This window comes from Odocoileus virginianus, chromosome 20, assembly GCF_023699985.2.
Source record: "Odocoileus virginianus isolate 20LAN1187 ecotype Illinois chromosome 20, Ovbor_1.2, whole genome shotgun sequence".
NCBI classification, from domain to species: domain Eukaryota; kingdom Metazoa; phylum Chordata; class Mammalia; order Artiodactyla; family Cervidae; genus Odocoileus; species Odocoileus virginianus.
Genome location: NC_069693.1, coordinates 2,958,818 through 2,979,605, shown reverse-complemented (window position 1 = coordinate 2,979,605; position 20,788 = coordinate 2,958,818). Strand labels below are relative to the sequence as shown.

Genomic DNA, 20,788 nt, shown 5'->3' with positions numbered 1-20,788 from the left:
GAATGGCAAAATGGCCTCAGCCTTATTACGATGAGCAGCAGGGGAAAGAAAAAAGAATCTGTATTGAGACAGAATCCAGTTAACTTTCCAACCTGCCATAGTAGTGTAAATGTTAGAAAATAAGCATTGTTAGATTTTGAAAAGATTGGACTTAGGAATTGAAGGAGTAGCCTCTGTGATGATTCAATGTTTTATATTTGGAAATACAGTGAAACGTACTCTGGGCCGCGCCACAAGTTGATGTTTGTGTCCCACAAATATTCATATGTTGAAATCCTCTACCTTAAAGAGTGAGGGTGTTAGAAGAGCCTTTGGAGATGCTTATATTAAGTGGGAGGCCCTTTGTGAATAGGATTCCCACCTTGTCCAAACTGGGCTTCTGTGGTGACTCAGACGGTAAAGAAGCTGCCTGCAAGGCAGGAGACCCAGATCCAACCCCCGGGTCAGGAAAATGCCCTGGAGAAGGAAGCAGCTGCCCTCCCCAGAACTCTTGCCTGGAGAATCCCGTGGACAGAGAAGCCTGGAGGGCTACAGTCCCTGGGGTCGTGAAGAGTCGGACATGACTGAGTGATTAGCTTTTTTCACTACCTGTCCAAATTCACGGACACCTCCATGCCCGGGCTGCTCCGCCCACACCTGCGGGTGCAGAGGGGCCCCCGGGGGCAGCAGGCACTAGACCGTGTGCGCCTGTCTCAGCACAGGGGCCCCTTCTGTGGGTTCACGTCTGCCCCGGCTGTGATGGTGCCTCCCCGGCTGGGACTGTGTGCGGCTGGGGGTCACGGGCCGTGTGGGGGCAGGTGTGTCCTGCAATTCCGGGTGATAACTATCGGTTTCAGAGAGGCACTTACCCTGTGAGGTGATCGTTGTGTGGCCCACAGAATGGACAAGCACTAGCGATGGCCACATCGCTCACCCCAGCAAATACTCAGCCCAAGAGGAAAGAGGCGATGGGCCATAATCGATTACTGAAATGGCAGTGAATCTAAAATGTACATCATGATTTAATATAAGTGCACATTTTGGTTTTTTTTGTTTTTATTTTATTTATTTATTTATTTATTTATTAGTTGGAGGCTAATTACTTTACATCATTACAGTAGTTTTTGTTATACATTGAAATGAATTAGCCATGGATTTACATGTATTCCCCATCCCAGTCCCCCCTCCCACCTCCCTCTCCACCCGATCCCTCTGGGTCTTCCCAGTGCACCAGGCCCGAGCACTTGTCTTATGTACCCAACCTGGGCTGGTTATCTGTTTCACCCTAGATAATATACATGTTTCAATGCTGTTCTCTTGAAACATCCCACCCTCGCCTTCTCCCAGAGTCCACAAGTCTGTTCTATACATCTGAGTCTCTTTTTCTGTTTTGCATATAGGGTTATCGTTACCATCTTTCTAAAGTCCATATATATGTGTTAGTATACTGTAATGGTCTTTATCTTTCTGGCTTACTTCGCTCTGTATAATGGGCTCCAGTTTCACATTTTGAAGGAGCCCGCAGTTGACTGAACTGATGCATCTGCTGCCTCACATATTAGGTGTCATCACCTGTGGTCACCAGGTTCTACATTAACCCTCAGACCTTGTTCACCTTATAACTGAAAGATTGTACCCCATTACCATCTTCTCCCCTTTCCCCAACCCCAGTTCCCAGGCGACCACCATTCGACTCTCTTTCTATGAGACTGATTTTTTTTTTTAATGATTTTGTCTATAATTGAGAGAAATGGAGAAGGGAATGGCAGATATCTGTGTCTGGATATTTCACACACCAAAGTGTCCTCGGGTTTTATCCATGCTGTTGCAAAAGGAAGGATTTCCACCTTTTAAAAACTGAGTTATACTCCTGTATAAAGCGCCTCAGCTTCCTAATCTGTTCATCCATCAGTGGACACGGGCTGCTTCCACGTCTTGGCTCCTGTAACACTGCAGCGATGAACACAGGGGTCCAGAAAGTGCTTCGGGATCTTGATTTCATCCCCTTGTACATATATACTAGAAGCAGGACTGCTGGGTCGTATGGCAGACCTTGTTTTAGTTTCTGGGGAAATTTAACATTCTCCGCAGAGGCTGTACCCACTTACGTTCCCACCAACAGTGTGTAAGTGTCCCTTTTTCCCCACATCCCTGCCAATTTGTTACCGCATGTCTTTTGCGGAACAGACACTAACAAGCGAGAGACGCTATCACTTTGGGATTCTGATCTGATGACGAGAGATATTGAGCACCTGGCCCTTTGTTTGCTGTCTTTGGGAAAATGTCTATTTGAGTCCTTTGTACATTTTAAACCGGGTTTTGGGTTTTTCCATAAACTCTTTCTATATTTTGGATGTTCACTCATTACTGGGTATGTGGATTGCCAACATTGTCTCCTACTGCATAGCTGCCTTTTCATGGTTTCCTTTGCTCTGCTGAGGTCTTGTGTGATACACTCCCATTTGTTTACCTTTGCTTTTGTCGTTAAATTCAAACCATTATGACCAGGATCAGTGTCAAGGAGCTCACTTCTTTCCTCTCAGAGTTTCATGGTTTCAACTCTTACATCCCAGTCTTAGCCCAGTTGAGGCTATTTTTGTGTGTGATGTAAGATAGTCTGCAGCTTTTCTTTTAGTTTTTAAAATTGGGCCATAACTGACATAACATTCTATCAGATTCATGTGTATAAAATAATGATTCAGTATTTATCTATGCCGCCAGCCAGTTGGTTACAGTAAGCCTAATTAACATCTCTTACACATGCATTACATTTTTTTCCATTCAGTCAGAATTTGGTAGGTTTTTGACTACCAGTTTCAGTCTTTAGATGTGGATGTTCAGTTTTCCAAACAGCACTTGTTGAAGAAACTGTCCTTTTTCTGTTATATATTCTTGGTGCCTCTGTCAAAATTTAATTAACCAGTGGAGCTTGGGTTTGTTTTTGCCTCTTTATTCTGCTCCATTGATCTGTCTGTTTAAATGCCCATACCATAGTGTTTCTGTTACTATAAATTTGACATACAGTTTGAAATAAAGAAGTTTCATGGTTTGTTGTTCTTTCTCAAGATTCTTTCACCATTTGGGTATTTTTTTGACTGCCTACAAATTTGTTTGTTTGTTATTTTTTTTCTGAGAATAATGACGTTGATAATAGTTGAACTAAGCCAACAATGTTGCTGAAGAAGGCAGACATGTTTCCAAAGTTGACAGACAGACCTTACATGGAGATAGGAGATCAGGATATAAAAGCAAATAGAAAGCTGTTGTATAACACGGGGAGCTCAGCTCGGTGATGACCTCGAGGGGTACAGTTGGGAGACAGGGGAGGCTCAAGAGGAAGAGGATATATATTTATACACGTATACTTATGTCTGATTCACACTGTTCTACAGCAGAAGCTATCAAAGCATTGTAGAGCAATTAGCCCCCAATTTAAAAAATTTAAATAAAAGTAAATTTAAAAATATAAAATAATAATGGTGGATGCTTTAACTGCTATCAGGAACATGTTATCCAGGTAAACTCATTTCTCTGGACTATGACAGAGTCTTCTCTTTTCAGGAGAAGTAAAATGTGGGAATCCTTGTCCACTGTGAGTTACATAAGAAGATTGCTGGTGTCTCTATCTGCAGAGTCTCTTGTCTGCTCCAGGCCACTCCGAAGTCCTCTCCATGTCTTTTCACAAAGATGCCCTGAGAACCATAAGCCAGGCAGCCCTGAAAACCACGTATCTGACACAGTTAGGAGTTGGGTCTCTGGCCAATGCCATCCTTTTCTCCCGCAACATCTCTCCAGTCTTGCTTGGCCACAAGCAGAGACCTGCACACACGATTCTCACCCACATGGCCCTGTCCAATCTTTTGTTTCTTCTGTCCTCTGGGGTTCCCTACACAATGGCTGCTTTTGTTTTGAGGAAGCCCCTGTCCAGCCTTGGGTGTAAGTTTGTGTATTACATCCAGAGGGTGGCTCGCGGCACCACCCTGTGCTCCACCTGCGTCCTGACCACCTATCAGTCCTTCACTCTCATCCCCAGGAGAGCGGAGTGGGTGATGCTCAGAGGAAGGGCCCCCAGGGTCACTGGTCCTTCCTGCTGCACCTGCTGGATACTCAGTCTCTTAATATACATCCCTGTTCCTCTGAAAATCACTGGTCCATGGGAGACACACAACTCTACGGATTCCCAAGGCAATTGGTTCTGCTCAGCCTCAGGTACTGTCACAGGCTTTGGCTACTTGTGGTTCATCTTTGATGCCATTTTTATTACCCTCATGGTCTGGTCCAGTGGCTCCATGGTGTTTCTCCTGCTCAGACACCGCCAGAGGGTGCAGTATATTCACACCGCCACTGGGCACCACGGATGCCCCCTGGAGACCAGAGCCGCCCAAACCATCCTGATGCTCATGGTCACCTATGTCATCTTCTACCTGCTGAATTACAGTTTTGTTTTTCATATCAGTGCCTCTTCAGATTTTCGTCTGTGGTTGCTCCAGGTCGCTAATGTCTTGGCTTCTTGTTTCCCCACTATTTCCACACTCCTGCTGCTCCTGAGGGCTGCCAGAACTCCTAGGTTCTGTTTTTCAGTCATTAGAATGTATGAATAAAGTGCTAAATATCTAGTCAACACCTTCAATAATAATTGTACCTATTCTGTAAGTACTCAGTATCATTCTTTGTTAATCGATGTACAATTATATTAATTTCAGATAGACAACATAATGAATGGATATTTGTGTCCAAAATGACCACAGTAAGTCTAGTTACCATCCCTCTACCTTCACAGATGATACGAATTATTTTCTTGTGATCAGAATTTTGCCACATTTATTTAGTTAGTTTTTGGTTATTATTTGGCTATGCAACATGTGGGATCTTAGTTCCCAGACCAGGGATTGAACCTGCACCCCTGCAGCAGAAGCTTGAAGTCTTAACCACTGGACTGCTAGGGAAGTCCCCATCAGAACTTTGAAGGTCAAGTCTCTTAGCATTTGTCAAGTATTCAATGATTATAATTGACTATATTCACCATGAGGTACACTCTACCCCCTTGAGTTGTTTATTCTGTAAGTTGATAGCTTTTGATGTTTGCACTCAATACTCTGGAGGAGGAAATGGCAACCCACTGCAGTATTCTTGCCTGAAAAATCCCAGGGACTGTAGCCTACCAGGCTCCTCTGTCCATGGCATTGCAAAGGGTCGGATACGACTGAGCAGCTGAGCACTCAGTACGTTTCTACATAAACTCCATTGAATTGAAAAGGTTCATTGGATGCAGCGATACCTTAGGAGAGCTGAAAATCCATCCATGAAATTATCTGCTCGAAAAACCTACCCACCATTATTGAGGAAACTATTTCCGTCTTGACCAATGCAGCTGTCTGAAGGAAACCTCCTTTCTCAGGAACATTTCAAGAGTTTCCACAAACTTTATCTCCATGTGTTGAGGCTATTACCCGACACACTGGTGCGCAATCCAATATAGGTCTCCGTAAATATGAGTCTTTTTCGGGTGAAGATCTGATTCCTGAGATGAAGACAACACACAGGAAAATTTCCTGTATTTCCTGTAACTGTACTTCACTCTTAATTCGCCAGTATGCTGTAGTGTTACACAGAAAATCCATGTTGTTCAAAGGCTTGCTTCTCCTTTAAACCTGGATTGTTTACATGGAGGACCCTCAATAAACTTAATTGATTAATCATGTAATCTGAAGGACAAACCAGAAGTTGCTTTTTTTAAAAAAAAAAATCTGTTCCTTGAAAATATAGTTTTCTTGATGGCATTTTGCAACCTGAGATTTGTTTCTATTTGTCCAATCTATTTTTTCTGTTTGGTTTTTTTTGCCATCTTTTTGGAGTGTAATTATTTAAGTCCCACTTTAAAACTTTAAGGTTTTAAGGTATAGCTATTTTTCAGTGATGTTTCAGCCATCAAGTATGGATTCCCAAACCCACCTGCCAATGCAGGAGATGTGAGAGACGCAGGTTCGATTGCTGGGTGGAGCAGATCCCCTGGAGGAGGGCGTAACAGCCCCCTCCAGTATTCTCGCCTGGAGAACCCCACGGCGGGCTGCAGCTCAGTAGGTCACGAAGAGTTGCACTTGACTGAAGCAACTTAGCATGCAGGCATGTGTTATTATTGACAATTAATGCTATGACCTTTCTCTGTCATGAACTGGTTGTGTCTTATACAAAAAAAAGCAATGAAGAGGTATAGTTTATGCATGTATCAATATGATTACGTTTTCCAATGGTCGTAGTTCTTTTTTTTAAAGTGTTTTCCTCTTTGGTGTAACTTACCTTTTGTGTGAAGAATTTCCTTTAACTTTTATGGAATTTGTTTTAATATGAGTGAATTATTTCAATGTTTATCTAAAAGTACTGTTATTTTACTTACTGTTTTTCCTACTAAAGTGTATGAAAAGGTAATAAAATGTGACCAATAAGAAAAGTATACTTAGCGATAGACAATCTCCTTTTAAACAGTAATGAGCTAAATGCCTATGACTTATTTTTAGTTTTAACATAATTGATTAGAAGCAATTTCAAATCTACTTCCTTTTTCACACTGCTGTATATAAATAGATAACTAATAAGGACCTACTATATAAACAGCACAGAGCTGGCGGCCGCCCTGCCCACAGGGTACAGTAGGATGGGGTTCCCGAACGCGAGTCGGCTGAACTGAAATGGATGAAGTGAGAGCCTGCTGAACAGAGTAGGTCAGAAACAGAGAAAGAAACATCGTGCATTAACACACACACAGGGCACAGCCGGTTTCGGGGCAGGAACAGAGGCGCAGACGTAGAGAGCAGACTTGTGGGCAGGCAGGGTGGGGAGAAGGTGGATGACTTCAGGGAGCAGCGCTGACACGTGCACAGCCAGCCAGTGGGAAGCCGCTCTGCACCGCATGGAGCTCAGGTCAGCGCTCTGCGGTGAGCTAGAGCAGCGGGGTGGGGAGGGCGTGGGGGAGGGGAGTGGGGAGGGGGAGGGGGAGTGGGGGAGGGGGAGTGGGGAGTGGGGGGAGGAGGGAGTGGGGAGTGGGGGGAGGAGGGAGTGGAGGAGGGGGAGGGGGGGAGGGGGAGGGAGTGGGGGGAGGGGGGAGTGGGGGAGGGGGAAGGGGGAGGGGAGGGGGAGTGGGGGAGGGGGAGGGAGTGGGGGGAGGGGGAGTGGGGGAGGGAGTGGGGGGAGGAGGGAGTGGGGGAGGGGGAGGGGGGAAGGGAGGGGGAGGGAGTGGGGGGAGGAGGGAGTGGGGGGAGGAGGGAGTGGGGGAGGGGGAGGGGGAGGGGAGGGGGAGTGGGGGAGGGAGTGGGGGGAGGAGGGAGTGGGGGAGGGGGAGGGAGTGGGGGGAGGGGGAGGGGGGAAGGGAGGGGGAGGGAGTGGGGGGAGGAGGGAGTGGGGGAGTGGGAGGGAGTGGGGGAGGGAGTGGGGGGAGGAGGGAGTGGGGGGAGGAGGGGGTGGGAGGGAGTGGGGGGGAGGGAGTGGGGGGAGGGGGAGGGGGAGTGGGGGAGGAGGGAGTGGGGGGAGGAGGGAGTGGGGGAGGGGGAGGGGGGAGGGGAGGGGGAGTGGGGGAGGGAGTGGGGGGAGGAGGGAGTGGGGGAGGGGGAGGGAGTGGGGGAGGGGCTCGTGAGGCAGAGGACACATACCTGCGTCTGACTCACACTGCGGCATGGCAGAGACCCACACATTATAAAGCGCCTCTCCTCCCACAGGACATGGAAGCAACCGAGATGTCCATCGGCGGACGGATGGATAAGAAAGCTGTGGTACGCATACACCGTGGAATGTTACTCAGCCATTAAAAAGAATACTTTTGAATCAGTTCTAATGAGGCGGATGAAACTGGAGCCTGTTACACTGAGTGAAGTAAGTCAGAAAGAAAAACACTAATACAGTGTATTAATACATATATACGGAATTTAGAAAGATGGTAACGATGACCCTATATGTGAGACAGCAAAAGAGACACAGATGTAAAGAACAGACTCTTGGGCTCTGTGGGAGAAGGCGAGGGTGGGATGATTTAAGAGAATAGCATTGAAACATGAATATTACCATATGTGAAATGGATCACCGGTCCAGGTTCGATGCATGAGACAGGGTGCTCAGGGCTGGTGCACTGGGATGACCCAGAGGGATGGGATGGGGAGGGAGGTGGGAGGGGGGTCACGATGGGGGACACAGGTAGACCCATGGCTGATTCATGTCAATGTATGGCAAAAACCACTACCATATTGTAAAGTGATGAGCCTCCAATTAAAATAAATACATTAATTAAAAAAATAGATGGAGGTTCAAGGGGAAGGTCAGACTAGGGTGTCTGGTCTACAGGAAGATGCACACCACCGCTGCCTTCACACACATCAGCTGGACCACAAGGGTGCTCTGGCTGAGGTGGTGGAAGCCATCAGGATCAATTACAGTGACAGATACGAGGAGATCTACATCACTGGGGAGGCCATGCCCTGGGTCCAAAGTCAGTGGCTCCCACTGCCAAGCTGGAAAAGGGTCAAAGAACAGGCCACCAAACTGGGCTGAATGTACACTATTGAGTTTTCCATACATGGGAGTGATAAATACTTCTTTTGCCACTCCCCGCTCCCCCACCAAGAAATTTTTTTTTGGCTGCTTGACATGTGGAATCTTAGTTCTCCAACTGGGGATGGAAATTGGGCCTCCTGCACTGGAAGCTCAGAGTCCTAACCACTGGACTGCCAGGGAAGTCCCTCGGAACTTTGTAAATAAAGTCATAGGCACACTAGACCCTCCAGTGATGACGCTCATTATTGTGGAGACATGAAAATGCATGAGTGTTATGTGTCAACCTGGATGGGAGGGGAGTTTGAGGGAGCATGGATACATGTAATATGTATGACTGAGTCCCTTTGCTATCCACATGAAACTGTCACAACATTGTTAATTGGCTATACTTCAATACAAAATAAGAAGTTTAATAATACATCTGAAACAAACCAAAAAAAAAAAATGAAGGATATGGGCTTTCTTTTCACATTGGTGAAAATTTCCTAAAACTGAGTGCAGTAGAGACAATGGGCTTCCCTGGTGGCTCAGTGGTAAGACTCTGCCTGCAATGTAGGAGATGTGGGTTCGATCCCTGGGTTGGGAAGAATCCCCGGAGGAGGAAATGGCAACCCACTCCAGTATTCTCGCCTGGGAAATCCCGTGGACAGAGGAGCCTGGCAGGCTAGAGTCTATGGGGTCACAAAGAGTCGAACACGTCTTGGCCACTAAACAACAACAAAGACCACAACTCTGAATAAACTAAGATCATTGAGTGGTATACTTCATGGTTTTGTTTTCTTTTTTCCATTTATTTTTATTAGTTGGAGGCTAATTACTTTACAATATTGTAGTGGGTTTTGCCATACACTGACATGAGTCAGCCATGGATTTACATGTGTTTCCCATCCTGAACCCCCCTCCCACCTCCCTCCCCATCCCATCCCTCTGGTCATCCCAGTGCACCAGCCCGGAGCACTTGTCTCATGCATCCAACCGAGACTGGCGATCTGTTTCACACATGATAATATACATGTTTCGATGCTGTTCTCTCAGATCATCCCACCCTCACCTTCTCCCATAAAGTCCAGAAGTCTGTTCTATACATCTGTGTCTCTTTTTCTGTCTTGCATATAGGGTTATCATTACCATCTTTCTAAATTCCATATATAAGCATTAGTATACTGTGTTGGTATTTATCTCTCTGGCTTACTTCACTCTGTATAATGGGCTCCAGTTTCATCCACCTCATTAGAACTGATTCAAATGTATTCTTTTTAATGGCTGAGTGATATTCCATTGTGTATATGTACCATAGCTTTCTTATCCATTCGTCTGCTGATGGGCATCTAGGTTGCTTCCATGTCCTGGCTATTGTAAACAGTGCTGCGATGAACATTGGGGTGCACGTGTCTCTTTCAATTCTGGTTTCCTCAGTGTGTATGCCCAGGAGTGGAATTGCTGGGTCATATGGCAGTTCTATTTCTAGTTTTTTAAGACATCTCCACACTGTTTTCCATAGCGGCTGTACTAGTTTGCATTCCCACCAACAGTGTAAGAGGGTTCCCTTTTCTCCACACCCTCTCCAGCATTTATTGCTTGTAGATGAGTGGTATACTTTAAATGGATAAGGTATATGGTATGTGAATTAAATCTCAAAGAACTGTTGCCAAAGTAAAATTTACTAACACCTGACAAAAAAAGCAAATACATATAATGCTTTGAGGAATAACCCCAATTACAAGTATAGTTTAAAAGAAGCTATTGCTGCACCTTAAACCGTCCCTATAGTGCCCAATGGAACTTTGATTCTGAATTCCCTTTTCCCACAAGGAATACAGAAAAGTTTTCTGCCAGCTATCTGGCTGCCCATCCGAGTCTTTCCACTGACTGCCAAAAGGTGTCCTTAATCACCCAAGGAGGAAGATGATGATTTACACTGGGGATAAAATTTGCTCCTCACTGGAAACGCCCCAGACTCCCCATGCAGTCAGTGTCACCCACACAGCAGGTGACATGATAATGGAATCTCTGTGGAGAGACCAAGGCTAGAAATACCGTCCCTACAACCATGACCTCAGGTGCTCGGGGCTCATCCAGAGTGACACGTCCCTGCACAGAGCTCTGAAGCAAAGACCAAACAGGTGAGTGCTTCCTTCTCTTCAATCTCAGGGCAAAGACTGGGAGAGAGAGACGTTGCCTCCAGCAGGAGAGAGACTTAAGACTTAACTCAGACTGGGCGGGACAGGGGCAACACGGCCTCCCTTGAGCATCCACATCCATGCTCTGCTGGGAGGAGGGTGGCTGTGTGCCCGGGAGTGTCTCAGGCCGGGAGCAGAGGCGGGTGGTCCACCACAGATCCCTGTGCCCCGGAGTCTCTAAAGATGAGAGAGGAGGGATGGGGTCTCTGGAACGTGTGCCAAGCCTTGATGGTCCAGTCACTGAGCTCCTCCCTGTTGTTAACAAGGACTCTGCTCGTTGTAGCAGACCTCACAGATCTATGCTTGCAGGGGAAGGAGTCCCCCTGCCCCCTTTCTCACTGTATCTCCACGCGGGACCTTATTCCAGGCTCCGTTAGTCCCGCTGCCCACAGCTCACGACGATGCCTCTAAGCAGCTCATTCTCGGCATTCCCTCAGCTCTGGGCTACATACCAGCTCTGATTTCAGGGCTCACCTGTGAAGAGTTACGCACACCTGTCAACACAACAGAACTCCTGCTGCTTCCACTGTATTGTAAGCATTTTTATTCACAAAAGTAAAAAAAGAAAGAAAACCAAGACAATATGAGGAAACCAGTGTAGCAAGAAGTGCTCAGGAGCAAAAGAGAGACAGATTGCCTTTAGATTGTGTTTTGTGAAAGCAGGGGTGTGTCATCAGAAAAGGGGTTGGAAAACAGGACTCTGGGGTTCTCTGCTTTCTTTCTAAGAAAGGCTGCTTCCAGCTTGTCCTGTTACACAGAGAGAGTGACTTTCCCAGTCTAGTCCCCACGCACCTGTGGGTGCAGAGGCTCCTGAGGTGATTCTGAGCAGGTGGAGCCAGGAGGCTGAGCCTGAAGGACCAGACCACTGAAGTGGCGGGGAGAGGGGCTCCAGGAAGAGGGGCGACTAGGAGCTGGGAGGTGAGGCCAGGACGGGTTTCCTGCTTTGAGGGGAAGGAATGCCTTGGCTCTGGTGGGAAAAGGGCGAGGGCAGCCGTGGGGTTAGAAACGCCTTAGGTGTCCGACGTCACTGTTCCCTCCTCACGTTCCTGCCGGTGCTCAGTGACAAGGGGAATGTTCATCTTTCCAAACGCCAGCTCGTGGTCTCCTTGGTATTTTCTATTGTTTTTCTGTTTATTTTTTAAATAATGTATTTATTTTAATTGGAGGCTAATTACTTTACAATATTGTAGTGGTTTTTGCCATACATTGACATGAATCAGCCATGGGTGTATTGTTTTTCTGGCCCTTATTTCTTTTATTTCCACTCTGTTCTTTCTTATTTCCTTGTAGTTGCTAACTTTTGCCTGTTTGGGTTTTGTCTTGTTTAGTTCCATGTGGTAAAAAGTTAGCTTGATCATTAGAATCTTTTTTTCCTTAATCTAGGCATTTGTTGTGAAAACATCTCTCTTAGAGAAGCTTGTGCCAAATCCCATAAATTTCAGTTTGTGTGTTTCCATTCATTGTTGTCCAAACATGCCTTTGGATTTTTCTTTGACCACAGTCTGTTCTGGAGTGGTTGTTTATCTCCATGTATCTGTGAATGCTCCAACTCTCCTGCTGTTATTGGCAACTTGTTTCATATCACTGTCTTTGGAAAAGATACTTTATGTGATTTCAGTCTTAAATCTGTTAAAGACTTTTTTGGGGGACTTCCCTGGTGGTCCACTAGTTAAGACTTTGCCTTCCAAAGCAGGGGATGCTGGTTCGACCCCTAGTCGAGGAGTTATGATCCCACATGCCTCTTGGCCAAAAAAACAAAACATTAAAAAAAAAAAGAAGCAGCAGCAACATTATAACAGAGTCAATAAAGACTTTTTTAAAAAAGACCTGTTTGGGTCCAAACATGTGCTCTGATCTGGTGACTGTTCTGTCCTCTTGAGAAAAATGTGTCTTTTACTGCTGATGGGTAGATGGGTCAGGTTAGGTCTATAAGGTCCAACTGTTCTAATGTGTAGCTTGGTCCAGTGATTCCATGTTGATTTTCTGTCTGATGAAAGTGGGGGTATTGCAGTCCCCACTGTGACTGTGTTTCTCACTTTTGGTCTGGTAATGTTTGCTTTATCCTTTAGGCGCTCTGAGGTTGAGTGAGAACTTTATAGGAGGCTTGTCTATGGACTGGGGTGATGATTGCAATCTCAAGTATAACCTTTATGTGCACTGGGAAGCCAAAAACGTGTATGATTCACTTTTTCATGACATTGACTTTATTGCTGTGGTCTGGAACCAAATTCACAACGCCTCTCAATTATGCCAATATTTCTGCTGTGAACCTCAAAGAACCTCAAAGTTTCTTCCCTTTGGGCTGAACTTGTTATTCTTTTATAGTTCTTTGAGGCATAAGGCTATTCTGTTTATTTGAGACTTTTCTTCCTTGTTCATATAGATGTCCATTGCTATCAGTTCAGCTCTTAAACTGCTTTCCATAAGTTTTGTTATCTTGTATTTCCACTTTCATTTCTCTGAAATCTTTTTTTCCTTTTTGATTTTTCATTTCATCCACAAAGTTTAATCTCCACACATTAGTGATTTATCCTATTTTCCTCTAATAATTGTTTTGAAGTTTCATATCATTGTGGTTGAAAAAGATGCCTGAAATGATTTCAGTCTTCTTAAATATGTTACGACTCACATGGAGAATGGTCCACATCCACTTGAGAAGACTATTTTCTGCTGCTGTTGGATGCTTAAGTACATCCGATCTCATATGTAGTTTAAATCCAATGATTCTTTATAGATTTTCTATATGATCGCCCTATCGCTGAGTCTGGAATTGATGTCCATATTATCATTGTATGATTGCCTATTTTCCCCTTGATTTCTGTTAACAGGTGCTTAATATATTGAAGTACTCCAAGTTTGGGCTTACAGACATTTACAGTTGTTCTATTTCCTTGATGAATTGATGTTTGTCATTACGTAATGGCCTCCTTTGTCTCTTGTTGCATGTTTTGGCTTACAGTCTATTTTGTCTGAGATGACTACAGTTACTCCTACGTTCTTTTCCATTTCCCTGGACTGTATTTTCCATCCCTTCTCTTTAGGTCTATGTGTGACCAGTGAAAACTGATTTTTTGTATTACATAGTCCTGTGGGACTCAAGTAGGCTGAGTACCCTTGATGTTGGGGCAAGGTGATTGGAGGGTCCACCCCTTGGGGGTCAGCCACAAAGGTTGGGGCATAAGATGTGTGGACAGGCCCTTTCCAGGCAGACGCTGGAGGCTTGATTTTACGTTTGGATCAAGCCAGAGGGAGAATGTGGAAACAGTGTCCACTTGCTCCTTCAGTTCCCCAAGAGCATCCCAGTCAGCTACTGGATGCAGGGTTAGATGCCAGAGCCTCAGGCAGCAGTGGACAGTGTGTGCCGTCCAACTCAAAAGAGGTGGTGGGTGCCCAAGCCTATTCCTGCTGCACTGAGCCTGGGGCTGAGGCCATGGGGAGTGGCAGTAGGTCCGTTTCACCACTGCTCTTTTATTTCCTTAGTCCTGTGGGGCTCAGCAATGCCCATCTGCACTGAGCCTGGGGCTGAGGCCATGGGGAGTGGCAGTAGGTCCGTTTCACCACTGCTCTTTTATTTCCTTAGTCCCGTGGGGCTCAGCAATGCCCATGTGCACTGAGCCTGGGGCTGAGGCCATGGGGAGTGGCAGTAGGTCCGTTTCACCACTGCTCTTTTACTTCTTTAGTCCTGTGGGGCTCAGCAATGCCCATGTGCACTGAGCCTGGGGCTGAGGCCATGGGGAGTGGCAGTAGGTCCGTTTCACCACTGCTCTTTTACTTCCTTAGTCCTGTGGGGCTCAGCGATGTCCATCTGCACTGAGCCTGGGGCTGAGGCCATGGGGAGTGGCAGTAGGTCCGTTTCACCACTGCTCTTTTACTTCCTTAGTCCTGTGGGGCTCAGCGATGTCCATCTGCACTGAGCCTGGGGCTGAGGCCATGGGGAGTGGCAGTAGGTCCGTTTCACCACTGCTCTTTTATTTCCTTAGTCCTGTGGGGCTCAGCGATGTCCATCTGCACTGAGCCTGGGGCTGAGGCCATGGGGAGTGGCAGTAGGTCCGTTTCACCACTGCTCTTTTACTTCCTTAGTCCTGTGGGGCTCAGCGATGTCCATCTGCACTGAGCCTGGGGATGAGGCCATGGGGAGTGGCAGTAGGTCCGTTTCACCACTGCTCTTTTATTTCCTTAGTCCTGTGGGGCTCAGCGATGTCCATCTGCACTGAGCCTGGGGATGAGGCCATGGGGAGTGGCAGTAGGTCCGTTTCACCACTGCTCTTTTACTTCCTTAGTCCCGTGGGGCTCAGCGATGTCCATCTGCACTGAGCCTGGGGCTGAGGCCATGGGGAGTGGCAGTAGGTCCGTTTCACCACTGCTCTTTTATTTCCTTAGTCCCGTGGGGCTCAGCGATGTCCATCTGCACTGAGCCTGGGGCTGAGGCCATGGGGAGTGGCAGTAGGCCCGTTTCACCACTGCTCTTTTACTTCCTTAGTCCTGTGGGGCTCAGCGATGTCCATCTGCACTGAGCCTGGGGCTGAGGCCATGGGGAGTGGCAGTAGGTCCGTTTCACCACTGCTCTTTTATTTCCTTAGTCCTGTGGGGCTCAGCGATGTCCATCTGCACTGAGCCTGGGGCTGAGGCCATGGGGAGTGGCAGTAGGTCCGTTTCACCACTGCTCTTTTACTTCCTTAGTCCCGTGGGGCTCAGCGATGTCCATCTGCACTGAGCCTGGGGCTGAGGCCATGGGGAGTGGCAGTAGGTCCGTTTCACCACTGCTCTTTTATTTCCTTAGTCCTGTGGGGCTCAGCGATGTCCATCTGCACTGAGCCTGGGGCTGAGGCCATGGGGAGTGGCAGTAGGTCCGTTTCACCACTGCTCTTTTACTTCCTTAGTCCCGTGGGGCTCAGCGATGTCCATCTGCACTGAGCCTGGGGCTGAGGCCATGGGGAGTGGCAGTAGGTCCGTTTCACCACTGCTCTTTTATTTCCTTAGTCCTGTGGGGCTCAGCGATGTCCATCTGCACTGAGCCTGGGGCTGAGGCCATGGGGAGTGGCAGTAGGCCCGTTTCACCACTGCTCTTTTATTTCCTTAGTCCCGTGGGGCTCAGCGATGTCCATCTGCACTGAGCCTGGGGCTGAGGCCATGGGGAGTGGCAGTAGGTCCGTTTCACCACTGCTCTTTTATTTCCTTAGTCCTGTGGGGCTCAGCGATGTCCATCTGCACTGAGCCTGGGGCTGAGGCCATGGGGAGTGGCAGTAGGTCCGTTTCACCACTGCTCTTTTACTTCCTTAGTCCCGTGGGGCTCAGCGATGTCCATCTGCACTGAGCCTGGGGCTGAGGCCATGGGGAGTGGCAGTAGGTCCGTTTCACCACTGCTCTTTTACTTCCTTAGTCCCGTGGGGCTCAGCGATGTCCATCTGCACTGAGCCTGGGGCTGAGGCCATGGGGAGTGGCAGTAGGTCCGTTTCACCACTGCTCTTTTATTTCCTTAGTCCCGTGGGGCTCAGCGATGTCCGCTGCACTGGCTACCAGAACTAAGTGATCTGAGGGCCTCTTCCTCTGAGGCCAGCCTTTAAAGTTAAAATGCTCAACATCACTCATCATCAGAGAAATGGAAATCAAAACCACAATGAGGTGCCATCTCATGCCAGTCAATGGGTGCTATCAAAAAGTCTACAAACAATAAATGCTGGAGATGGTGTGGAGAAAAGGGAACCTTCTTACACTGTTGGTGGGAATGCAAACTAGTACAGCCACTATGGAAAACAGTGTGGTGATTCCTTAAAAAAACTGAAAATAGATCTGCCATACGACCCAGCAATCCTACTGCTGGGCATACACACCAAGGAAACCAGAACTGAAAGAGACACGTGTACCCTAATGTTTATCGCAGCACTGTTTACAATAGCCAGGGTATGGAAGCAACCTAGATGTGCACTGGCAGATGAATGGATAAGAAAGTTGTGGTACATACACAGAATAGAATATTACTCAGATATTAAAAAGAAAGCATTTGAATCAGTTCTAATGAGGTGGGTGAAACTGGAGCCTGTTATACAGAGTGAAGCAAGTCAGAAAGAGAAACGTGAATACAGTATACTAGCGCATATATATGGAATTTAGAAAGATGGTAATGATAACCCTACATGCAAGACAGCAAAAGAGACAGAGATATAAAGAACAGACTTTTGGACTCTGTGGGAGGAGGCGAGGATGGGATGATTTGAAAGAATAGCATTGAAACATGTATATTACCATACGTGAAACAGATGACCAGTCCAAGTTCGATGCATGAAATAGGGCACTCAAAGCCGGTGCACGGGGACAACCCAGAGGGATGGGCTGGGGAGGGACATAAGGGGGTTCAGGGTGGGGGACACACGTACACCCGTGGCTGACTCATGTCAATGTATGGCAAAAAACCACCACAATATTGTAAAGTAATTAGCCTCCAACCAAAATAAATTAATTTAAAAAGTTAGAGTGCTGGTATGAGGTTCAGATCCGTGACAGAGAAGCAAGGCATTGGGGGTTTCATTGTGATTGGAAGGCACTGTGCTGGGCGTGGGGTTCATGGTGAGCAGGTGTCCCAGAATTCCCCACCCATTTTGACATGGGGATTTCTAACTCATCCGATATGTACAAGTCATTCAATGTACAAGTCATTCTGCATTTCTCTCAAAGGAACTGATCCATGTGTGAGCATTTTCGCTGTGTCCATGGGAGGAAGGAGCCTCCTGTGTGGCCATGTTGGTGACATCACCATGACATCACCCTATGCATTCTTGTAATAAGCAAGATGATCGTGAATTCTAAAGGGGTAGAGTTTGTCTTTATCTCCTGTCACTTATTCATATACTTGTTATATATTTTAAAAATTATTATGGGTCAAGAATGTTGTTGAACAAGACAGACATGGTCCCTACGTTCATGGACCTTACTCACACGCGTGTGGAGAACAGGAATACACGAATCAATAGGAGTAAATAAAAGTTTATGATGGTGAAAGGTATAACTAATGTCAAATGTATGTTCTCTAGGTGAAACCATTTCTCTGAAGTATGACAGTGTCTTTTCTTCTCAAGAGAGCTGAAGAGTGAGACTCCCTTCCCTAGCTGGTTCTGTAAGAGGACTGCTGATATCATCACTGCACAGCCTCTCCTCTGCTCCAGGCCCCTCTGACAGCCACTCCATGTCTTTTGAGAAAGATGTCCATATGACCACAAGCCAGGCAGCTCTGAAAACCATGTATCTTTTACAGATGGGAGTTGGGTCTCTGGCCAATGTCATCCTTTTTTTCTACCACATCTCTTCTATATTGTTTGGATATAAGAAGAGACCCACAGACATGATTCTCACGCACACGGCTGTGGCCAACCTTCTGGTTGTTCTCTCCTCGGGCATCCCCCATACAGTGGCAGCTTTCACGTCAAGGAAGCCCCTGTCTAGTCTCGGCTGCAAATTTGTGTACTATTTACAGAAGGCGGCTCACAGCACCACCCTGTGCTCCATCTGTGTCCTGAGTATCTATCAGTCCTTCACGCTCACCCCTGTGAGAGGAGGGAGGTCACTGCTCAGGGGAGGAGCCCCCAGGGTCACAGGTTCTTTCTGCTGCGCCTGTTGGGTATTCAGTGTTTTAATGTACATCTATGTTCCTGTGAAAATCACTGCTTCACCGAACAGGCACAATTATACGGATATGCAGGGCAATTGGTTCTGCTCGTCCTCAAGTGCCAGTGCAGGGATTGTCATCCTGTGGTCCACCTCAGATGCCGTGTTTATTGGCCTCATGGTCTGGTCCAGTGTCTCCATGGTGCTTCTCCTGCACAGACACCACCAGAGGGTGCAGTATATTCACACCCGCACTGGGCACCACAGATACCCCTCGGAGACCAGAGCCGCCCACACCATCCTGATGCTGGTGGTCACCTTCGTCATCATCTATGTGGCGACTTCTATTCTTGATTTTTATATCACTGCCTTTTTTGATTTTCGACAATGGTTGATACAGACCTCTGATGTCTTGCTTTCCTGTTTTCCCACCATTTCTCCCTTCCTGCTGCTCCTCAGGGATCCTAGAACTGCTAGGATCTGCTCTTGAGTTGTTAGCAGGTGTGACTAAAGTTCTCACTTTAAATTTATTGTATTTAGCAGACAGCTTGAATTATAACAGAAATTATCCTGTAACTACTCAGTACCAAGTTTTTTAATTGAGTCATAATAAATAAGTAGCATTACATTAGTCATAATGAATAAGTAATATTACACTATATAAATACTTGTATATGTTGCAAAATGATCACCACAATTCTCCTTACCAACTGTGCATCCCTCCCTACACATGGTAAAAACGCTTTCTTCTGATGAGAACTTAAAAGTTTGAATCCCTCAGCATTTTCCAACAATGCAATGCAGTGTAATCAACTATAGTCACAATGCTGGACATCCCATTCCCATGACTTAATTATTTTGTAACTAGCTGTAGATGCTTGTTGATATTTGTACGTAAAATCCAATGAACAAAGAAGGTTAATTTAATGCAGGTGCTAACTTGGGGTATTTGAAAGTCAATCCATGAAATTATCTGCTGAGAAAAGACACAGGTTATTATTGAGGAAGCCATTCACCCTTGACCATGGCAGCTTTCTGAAAGAACACTCCTTTCTTGTGGATCATTTCAAGAATTTCCACAAACTTTATCTCCATTAGTTGTGGGTAATACGTGGCATACATTGGCCCATGATTCAGTTATTGGTCTCATTAAATATTAATCCATGGTGTGTGGAGATGTTATTTCATAGTGAAGATAAGAAACCTGAAAAGTGAAGAAGGTCTTTTTCTACATTACCTTCTCCTTTAAACCTGGGTTTTCTTTACATAGTCAACCATCATTAAATTTTATTGTTTAGGCAGACACAATAATTGCAAGGACAGACTTGAGGCTTTCCTCTTCATATTTGTCACTTGAATATTTCATTTTCATCCTTGCAAACAGCAACTTGGGATTTATTTTCTGTTTGTCCTATCTTACTATTCCTGTGTTTTATTTTGTCTTTTCTTTGGACATTGTGGTATTTGGTCTGTTCATATTTTCTATTTCTTCCTGGTTCAGTCTTGGAAAGTTGTACCTTTCAAAGGATTTGTCCATTTCTTCCATGTTTTCCATTTTATAGACCTAAGTGGTTTTTTAAGATTTTTTTTAAATTTCTGGGGTGTTGGTTGTACTTTCTCATTTTTCTTTTTGGATTTTATTGATTGAGATCTCTCCCTTTTTTTCTTAACGAATCTGGCTAAAGGTTAATCAGTTTTGTTTTTCTTTTCAAGGAACCAGCTTTTAGTTTCACTGATCTCCTCTATCACTTACTTTTCTCTCCATTTTATTTATTTCTGCTGTGATCCTTATGATTTCTCTCTGTGGGTTTTGCTGTCCTTCTTTCTCAAGTTGCTTTAGGTGTAATACTAGGTTGCTTAGTTTTTTTTTCTAGTTTTGTGGCTTGTATCTGTATAAACTTCCCTCTTAGAACTGCTTTTGTTGAATCCCATAGGTTTTGAATCATCATGCTTTCATTTTCATTTGTCTCTAGGATTTTTTATTTATTCTTTGATTTCTTCAGCAAACCATTGGTTTTTCAGTAGCATGTTGTTTAGTCTCCACGTGTTTGGTGTTATTTTTTTCAGGTTCTTCCTTTTAGTTGATTCTCGTCTCATAGCATTACAATTGGAAAAGACTTTTGAGATCATTTCAATTTTATTAACTTTATTGAAGTTTGCTTTATGACCCAGCTTGTAAACCTCCTGTAGAACAACCTATGTGCCATTTAAGACATTGTGTATTCTGCTGCTTTCATATGGATGCTCAATATATATCAACTATAGACACTAAGGTCTAACGTGTTCCTTTCAGTCTGTGTTTTCTCCTTCATTTTCCGCCTGGGTGATCTATTTACTGATGTAAGTGGAAAGTTGAAATCCTCTCCTATGATTGCGTTTCTGTTGATTTCTCCTTTTATGTCTATCAATATTTGACTTATACTTTGAAGTGCTCCTGTGAAGAACTGATGCTCAAACTGTGGTGCTGGAGAAGACTCTTGAGAGTCTCTTTG

At 45.7% G+C, this 20,788-nt stretch overlaps 2 protein-coding genes across 2 annotated transcripts; both read left to right on the top strand.

Moving 5' to 3' along the window:
* Positions 1–3,650: 3,650 nt before the first annotated feature.
* On the top strand, positions 3,651–4,580 carry LOC110138477 (vomeronasal type-1 receptor 4-like). Its single transcript, XM_020895548.2, has one exon. The coding sequence runs from the start codon at positions 3,651–3,653 to the stop codon at positions 4,578–4,580; it is 930 nt and encodes a 309-aa protein (XP_020751207.2).
* A 3,126-nt stretch (positions 4,581–7,706) lies between these two features.
* On the top strand, positions 7,707–18,786 carry LOC110138476 (vomeronasal type-1 receptor 4-like). The gene is made up of 3 exons (XM_070451560.1): positions 7,707–7,742; positions 8,308–8,452; positions 17,858–18,786. The coding sequence occupies exons 1-3, from the start codon at positions 7,707–7,709 to the stop codon at positions 18,784–18,786; spliced, it is 1,110 nt and encodes a 369-aa protein (XP_070307661.1).
* The last annotated feature ends 2,002 nt before the right edge of the window (positions 18,787–20,788 follow it).